This window comes from Anguilla anguilla, chromosome 6, assembly GCF_013347855.1.
Source record: "Anguilla anguilla isolate fAngAng1 chromosome 6, fAngAng1.pri, whole genome shotgun sequence".
NCBI lineage: Eukaryota > Metazoa > Chordata > Actinopteri > Anguilliformes > Anguillidae > Anguilla > Anguilla anguilla.
Window position 1 is genome coordinate 25,063,765 of NC_049206.1, and position 8,598 is coordinate 25,072,362.

At 48.3% G+C, this 8,598-nt stretch overlaps 1 protein-coding gene across 19 annotated transcripts in view; it reads right to left on the reverse strand.

Annotated features, from left to right (window-relative positions):
- The window catches only part of dlg1l (discs, large (Drosophila) homolog 1, like), a 158,460-nt gene that overhangs the window by 85,649 nt on the left and 64,213 nt on the right, over nt 1-8,598 (reverse strand). For all 19 annotated transcript variants that reach the window (XM_035421079.1, XM_035421078.1, XM_035421081.1 and 16 more), the window contains one exon: nt 2,421-2,585. In XM_035421079.1, the coding sequence (XP_035276970.1) occupies nt 2,421-2,585 (165 nt within the window). The remainder of the gene's footprint in view (nt 1-2,420; nt 2,586-8,598) is intronic.

The following is an 8,598-nucleotide window of genomic DNA, read 5'->3' on the forward strand; positions in this document are numbered from 1 at the left end:
TAAGATTGAGGACCCCTGGTTTAAACCATAGGCTCTGTGCCAAATGGGGGAAATATTCGATGTGCTGAACTGCCCAGAATCCTCATCACCAGTAGTTAGCACAGCTGTGCCGAATTGCAACGCTGGGACCCTCGCTGAACTGAGGCAATCGTCAAATACAATATGATTTTGGCATGAACGCTCGTTTTAAAAGCCACGATAGTTTACGTATTTCAATGAGCTCAGGCACTAAAATGCCTGCTGGACCCTGGCAGGGAGAGTATTATGACGCCAACCCCTTTCAGTGGCAGTCAAAGCCGGGTCAGCTGTGAGGGGATCAAGGAGAAATGCAAGCCAAAGATGTAAATCCATGTAATATTTCTGTCAGATCTTAGAAGTAAAAGTAAGATGGAAGATTGAATTTCAGTGGCCTTCCAAAGTACTTTACAGGTGAGTTAACTCGCTTCAGCCATCAGCAATGTGTAGCACCCATCTGGGAGATATAATGCACAGCATTTCATTTTTTATTTAACTTTCCTTTTAAATTATGACACAAATTTCCAGCACACCCACCCATAGCTCAAAGTTACATCAGTCATTCTGCCTGCAGAATATATCTGCGCTGACATCTGTCAGCCACTGGGTGGCGAAAGTGATCTACCTTCAAATGATGACCGAGCAGCTCTGCTTGTTCAAAAAAGCATTAGACTTGCTCAAACAGTCTTACCACTGTTTGGCTGTTAAATGAAGTAAAATTAGCTTGTTGGTTAATTCCAGGAGTACAAATTTCCAAACTCAACAGAAGCTGGCACGAGCCACTGCCAATTGTCGAGGTTAAGTCGGTTTGGAGATCAACAGGGTATTGAGTAAGTGTGGATCATAACTCCTGAGATTCAGTGAGCGACAGCCTGCACTCCCGAAGGTGTAAGAAAGCAGAGATGCTAAAAGACAGGCAGCCAACCCGTCCCTGCCGGCCAGAATCCAGAAAGAGGCGGCAGAACTAATTCTGGGCTGATTTAAGGAAACTAAAGCACAGCGGCAGCCTACAGCACAGGGTTTGGGAGAGGGCTCACTCTCTGTATTGCAGGTCACGTGCAACGTCAGGCGTGATTTGTCGGAACCGTTCTGTTGCCGGGCAGCAGACGCTAACGAGGGTGTAAATCTCAGGTGGGCAGCGGGGGGGTAGGGGGTGGGGGGAGCTTTGCAGGTATTACCATGGCTGCAGTCTGACGCCTCCGCCTGCCGGGGCCCATGCATGTAAATACCGCGGCTGTTGCTCTCGCTGCGATCCCGCAGAGACCTGCTGGTGGACTGAAAGTGAAACGCTGTCTCTTCTTCTAGTCTTTTTGAAGGGACCCTTTTCTCCTAAAAAAGATGAGGCCGCCGCATCGTTGCAGTATCACTGTATCTGAAGGGACATTCTCCTAAGCTGTGCATAGGCTAATTCTCCTTGGAGCACTGGCTGCTGGGTGGCTTGTTTGGTTAAGACACCACACCGCGGTGCACGGATTGGCCCGCAGGGACTCAGATCTAACCCGGACTCGGCCCATTCCCACTGTGGCCGCTAGCTCCACAGGACGAGGCGCAACTGCCGACTGCATCGCCCAGGGAATGGGAGGGTTCAGAGTCAGTCCGGGGACCGTGTTCATCGCACTGTAGTGACCCCCGTTGGTCGATCGGGGGCACGTAGACCGCACGCAAAAGCCGCATGTAAAAGGCCTTCCTCCGACTCCGCCACATGTGAGATTAGCCGCAGTCCGCTTTCGGTTTTGGGAAAGCGCCAGACAACAGAAGGAATGCCACACGGAGGACCAGAAATGTTGAGAAACAAGTGACAGAGGGGACACCGACACGGGTTAGTGGCGACCTCCAACGCAGCTCCAGTCACTGTTAAACGCACTGGGCTTTCTAACCCTACACATCAGCTAACTGCAACACTGCAGAGAGGAAACACACTGCCATTCTACATCAAACGCTCCTCTGCATCTTCACCTGTAAAGCACAAACTAATGCAGGGGTTTGATAAGCTCTTACATATCATAAGCCCTATTTTCTTAAGAGACAAAATCGCCTATTTGTACAATCTTTAGTTGCAAACATTGATGTTTGATAAACAGAACACAAGGGTCAGGAAACTGTTCTTTCAAGAAGGAAGGTGTTTTTGTTGCTCTGATGAACAGTGTGGATCCTAGTATAACCTCATCCGTGTTTCCACTTATATCAACACGCTGTGTGAGATTTCCGTCTGTGTGCGGGTATGTGCGAGTGCATGTGAGAATGAGGGTGTGTGTGTGTGTGTGTGTGTGTGTGTGTGTGTGTGTGTTTGAGCGCGCGTGTACGCACTCACACCATCCGGCATCATTTCACAGGAGGAAAACGCCGGAGACGGGATGCACATTTGGCCTACGGCACGGGGCGACGGGGGGGGGGTAGGGGCGTACCTTCATGGGGGAGATGTGGGAGCGCGAGACGAAGCCGTGCACATTCTCGATCTGGGACAGGCTCTTCTCCGAAACCTGCACCAGCTCCGGCCCCTGGGCCTCGCCGGCGAGCTGCGGGGAGCTGTTCTCCGGGGGCGACGTGTCCTCATCTTGCTGTCTGTATTTCTGAGAGAGGAGAGAGAGAGACCAGGTGAATAAGAAAGGAGACACGTCATTCTTGTTCTAACATAAAATACTCTCTGTGCCTTCGAGCGGTTAAAAAGATTTCTCTGCTCAAAATGCACACCCCTTGACCAAAACTGAACAGATATGAAAGGAGTTAGGAGAGTGGACAAGCAGCATGAACTCCAGAATGTCAGTGTACGCCAGCATGTAGCATGCCAACCAGCATACGCCTGTAATGTAATGTAATGTAATGCATATGGGACGCAAGTATTTGCCAGCATTAGTAGTACCAGCATATGTAACTTTGTTCAATACCCACGAAACCCAGCACATGGAAGGTTTATGGACTCCAGCATGGAATGTCAGTGAATACCAGCATGTGGAATGTCAGCGCGTACTTTCTGTAGCCTAGTCAGACATATCCCACGAGCATTTTGAAAAGGAAATACGAGCGTCCGATTGCTGGGAGAGATTTCCAGGCGATGAAGAAGCCCAATTCCACTGGTCAGCCTTTAATTACACGCAGCACTTCATTACAATGGACCAGCTCTCTTTAGCAGCAAGCCGGCAAATAAAAAAGAAGGTTCAACCAACTGCTGTACAGCCAATTGTACGTCTTGAAAAGCAATTAATCACCAGGTCTATAAAAGGCATGAAGTTGGAAGGTGAAGATTCAATCTATGCCTTACAAAAGGCCACTTCCAGGAACGTGACTGTCCTCGTTCAGCGGGAGCAGGCTGAACAGACCACACAGCACACAATCAAGGAAATGCAGTCACCGCTGGCCAGTACAGACTACTTGTGAAGAAATCAAAATGAAAAATTCTCTTCTACATCACAGTGTACACTGGTGTACCACATTCCGTGTTTTTCTAAGGAGCACAGGCATACAGACTATTTCCTCCTCAGAACCAGGTAGAAAAAAAAGTTTACGTTTTTTGACAGTGATTTGGAGGACAAACATGTTGCAGTGAAAATATTTTCAAAAACATTATTTATTTTCATCGAACATCAGCTTAGTAGAAAACATGGTTCTTAAAGTAAGAACAGGGGCAGGGTCACTGACAATGGACAAAAATGAATTGCCGGTTCTTGTGACACTTCTCTTTCACGCCGCAGCTGGCCTCAGCTGTGCAGAGCTAGCAGTGCCAGCGGCCCGATCCAACCCGCTCCGTTGGCCCAGCGTCCTGGGCGAACAGGCTATTGGCCCACATCCTTCACCTTGAATTCCTCCAGCCACCAATGAGAGAGTGACATAGCTGGATAACTTTCACCTCGCTTTGCCACTAAACCTGTCAAGACGAATGACCCGCACTAAAACCCCTACTCGCAAGCCCGCTTGTCGTCAGGATGCCGCATACTCAGATTGCATACTGATTAGCCTACATACAGCAGAGTACAGAAAAAATACGTTTTTTTTTGAAGTACAGAAGTGTATGACTATATATTTAGGTGCGTGTACCAAAGTGTCATCATGATTTAAGTAATTTGTTCCTTATTCTAACCTTTATAATGGGGCTCTGGAGAAAAAAGGAAACCGTTTTATTGCACACCAAGTATTTTCATATTTGGAGAGGTTTTGGACAGGCTTTTGGACCACTAGATATCCACCCTCCTATGCTGATGAAATAGTAATCCCAACTTGACAATGATGCAGAAGTCAAAACGATTTGTATTGAAATCTATGATTATTTCATGATTTACAGAAATGCACAATTTATCCATTTTGGATAGATTTTGAGGCACTAACAACCAACACTCTACAATCTAAAGTAATCTGATCACATTTCATTATGCTTCTTATGACCAACATGGCATGTTCTCTATACTGACTACTTTGTGGGATGAGCGAAGCAACTCCTCGGTCCCACGGCTGATTTGAGAATAATAAAACCGTTAATGGGAGAACCAGCATTCATATCTTATACTAAATTATGGTAAGGTATAAAAATCGGAAGCGTTTAGCTTCTTTTCATAATAAAACGGAGCAGAATAAAGAATGGCATGGCCTTATTTCACTCAGCGAAACAGCCCTTCAGTCACTACACACCATGATGAACTCCAGGTTTGGTTCATATGAACAAAGTGCAGGCAAGAGGTCCTGAACTCCTTTCTGCATAGAACATCCATGAGATGTGTCACAGCTGCCAACAAACACACACGCACAAACACACAGACATATACACAGACATATACATACACACACGCACAAACACACAGACATACACACAGACATATACATACACACACACGCAAACCACACATGCAAGAAGGTTAAGAGACAAGACATCATACCGGTTACAAAGAACATTCTTTCCATTGATAAAGACAACTTTTAGTTTGTTTCTGGATACATTGAATTTATTCATAAACACTGAAGCAGCTAAAGGAGAGAGAGAGAGGAGTGAACATTGGTCCTTTGGAGATAACACGCGTTTCCGCACACTCCCCATTAGACGGGCCAGCCCATAAATAAACAGCCAGCCGCCGCTCCGGATAAGAAAACAACAACGCCGAGACATTAAAGCCAGTTAGCTGCCTAGCCGGTGACTAATGGAATACCAATAACGACCGCTGCTACACAACAAAGCGGACGATGCTAATCAAATTCAGCCAGCAACAACTGCCAAAACAGGTGCGCAGGGAAAGCCATGCACCGAAGGTTAAAGCCTATGAGGGGTGCGCTTGTGGTATCCGGCCCGACTTTCGGAGTCTCGTCACAGGTTCTCTTCACCAGTGCAGTGGAGTCGCGCCAGGGTTAGACAGAGAGTAGGGACACAGGAGATAAAATGGGGTACTAGAGTGCCCTCGGGGACTAAACAGACACGCGCAGGAAGCCTCTTCTCTTGGGTGTATGACTGTATTGTGTGTTTACAGCCTAGCGTGATCCGGAAGGTTCCGCTACTCCCCCTCCCCCCTCCCCCCCCCGCCCATGCAGACTTCACAATATGACAAAGTGCCGCTGGCTCGCTCGCAACAGGCGCGGGGGGTTGGCCGAATCGATGCTAAAACGCTTCGCGCGGTCCATCCGCTGCAGACATAATTAATGAACGAGGCTGGACGCAAAACAATCGCGGCTGTCATTGAGGGAAAGGGCAGAGAAACGAGGCGCTTCCAGACTGCCGGACGCAGATATTTAACATCGCGAAAACCGCCGGCCTCGGGAACGGCGTCCTCCATTTTCTGCGCGAAGAGACGCGTTTCCTCGCAATTCCTTAACCTTTAACCTACGGCTAATAACGCATCACTCCGTGAACAAGCCGCTGTCCTATCGCCCGCAGTTGACCGTGCTTAAAACTTGCATTTAGAAAGACTGATGGGTCTCGTGTGTTGTCAGCTTGTTGTTCTACATCCCAAATACCAATAAATACAGGTGCAAGCTGCAAGAACAGAAATGAGGCTCTCTGTTTGTTTGATTAATGAGCTCCCCTCAGGCAGAACACAACACAAAACGGATTGCGAACGCACCGGAAAATAAATTAGCCTGAAATCCCGACGTCAAATGGGACCCTGCAGTTGATGAAACCTGGGCTGCAGTCGTCTGTAATTCTGCACTGCTACCATTGGAAGCACCGCTCGACAACACAGCCGGCGACTCCACCTTCAGATAATATTTATTTGCAAAGAGGGCCAACAAATAAATAAAATTAAAAAAAAGAGATCCGAGCCTCGGTGGCAGGGTGAGTAAACACAGAGCTGACACGGAGCTCAAAGACACAGCGAGCTTCAGACTCGCGTGAATCACCCACTTCCCCCTGGAACGCATCTCTGCTGCGACAATAATGAATAACTGGTGTGATTAAGCAGAGACAAGCAACTTGGCCCCACTGGAAGTCTCGCATTTCCTCTCCGGTTCATTCACGCTGACCTCAGGTGAGCCGGGGACCATCCCGTACAACCTCACACCCTGCTCCGCAACTGATCCCAGATCAGCCACAGCGGGCCTTTAGGACCAGCCTTTCGATGAAGGAACATTAAGGTTCAGGAGCCCTGGAATGAGATTAGCCCTTTCAGTCTAAAACGCTTTGAGATAATGGGATGAAAGACAATGAATAGAATCCTGCCTCGTACCCTCAGGTGGAAAGGAAGAGGTTTTTTAATATGCCAGGGCACCTCATTCGTCTCACTTTAAGCTCTACCCCCCCCCCCTTTCCACACTCTCCCACTTTCAACAGACAGTGCTGCTGGAGGAAGAGGTGCCCGTAAAGAACATCCGTTTCAGATTTAATTGGTGCAGATTCATGCAGCTTCACCATTCTGCATTCACTTTGTTAGCCTATTACAAACAGAAATCTGACAACCAAAACGGTGCAAAATCTGCTATCAGACTTATTCTGGCGGCTGCCGACTTATTCTTACAATGCAGGATTTATTAACGATCCTCTAAACCTGAAACGGGTTATTCAGTCACGTTACATGGAAACAATCATTGTAGACGATCAAACGTCTTCAGTGTAAATGGCATGAGCTTACATTCAAGGTATGCAGAAGAGCATCTCTGAACGCACAGCACATTGAACCTTAAAGCAGATGGGCTACAGCACCAGAAGACAACCCGGTACTAGCAATGTGTACCTAATAAAGTGGCCGGTGAGTGCATATATATATATATATATATATATAGTTGTGCTGTATAAACTCTACAACAAACAACATTTAATACGTCCTGCCAGCTGTACACACCAAAATTTTGCTCAAGCTGCTAGAGAACAGTACGATGTGTTGACAATTCTTAAATTCACTCAGCGAAGGAAGTTTCCTTATTGACGCCGTCGACAAACCATCAAGCCCTGTGTGCCGAGCCCTGGCCAGACGCCAGCCCGTATCCGTGTAGGCAGGGAGGGCCTCTCAGACTCGCAGTCAATTTGTCATGCAACGCGGCGCGGTGGGCGCACTGCTAAGATGTAGTTAAATAAAAAGAATGAAGGATTTGTAGGGAGGAGCCGAACTGAATTACTCAGGGAATTATAGCCTCTTCACTCCATCTTTTAGATGTTACATTCATCTCAGTGCTAATCCTTGCAAGGTGCGTGCACAGGAAACTAGTCACAATTTGTCATGAAGGTGAACATTTAAAGGGGAACCGCAGCTAAAAATTACATGATGGTCTTTACCTGTAATACAATACAAAAGTTGCATGGTCTTTCTGTCCGAGGTATTGTGAACTTGTCATATCATTAGTACTGCTTTGTAAGGAGTTAAAAAGTAACAAAGCAAAGCAAAACAATAGGAGGGATAAGCTTCTGGAAAAGGTGCGCTGCCCCCAATGGTCAGTTTTGGAAATTCTCATTTTCTATAAATCCTTATTTTCATATATGATCTTGAAAAATGATAATATTTACATATGGTGTCCAGTTCTGGGCACAACACAAGAAGATAAGTCAGGCAAAAAGACGTGGCACACGTCTCTCCAGGCTCAGAAATGAGGCAGCAGAAAAAGCACACGCTTTCACACTGATGTCCGGCCGTACTGTTTTCACACAGAGCTGTCAATACACTGGCTAACTCGGCAGGCCAGAAAGCCTTTTGGAGAATTAAAGCCCAGACTTGACGCTCAGACCCCGCTCTGAAAATGCAAAGTCGTTTAAAGTCGGAAACGGGCGCGACGCTCGAGAGCGTAAATCAGGACGCGGCGTTCAGGGGGTCCGCGCCGTAACTCACGGCACCCGCGGCACGCAGCGTCAGCGCGCCGCGCCACAGAGTGAAATACGTTAGCGCTCGCGGGCCATCGGGTCGACGCGTTCGCCGCGCGCGCTCTCACAGTAACAGCGGGCTCGGGCTCGGGTCCGCGCTCGCTCCCGCTCCGGCCGACCGCTCGCCCACGGTGGCGCGTCCGGCCGGCGGAGGCGACACGCGCGGGGGCACGTGAGCGCTGCACGCGTGGGTGGTGCTCGTGGCTGGGGGGTGGAGGCGGTGTTGGGGGAGTGCACCCTGCAGCATTCGTAGAGCGGAATCACCCCCATGCGCGCACGCAGACACGCAACCGGGCGGCACGCTGTCAAAAGAGGGAGGG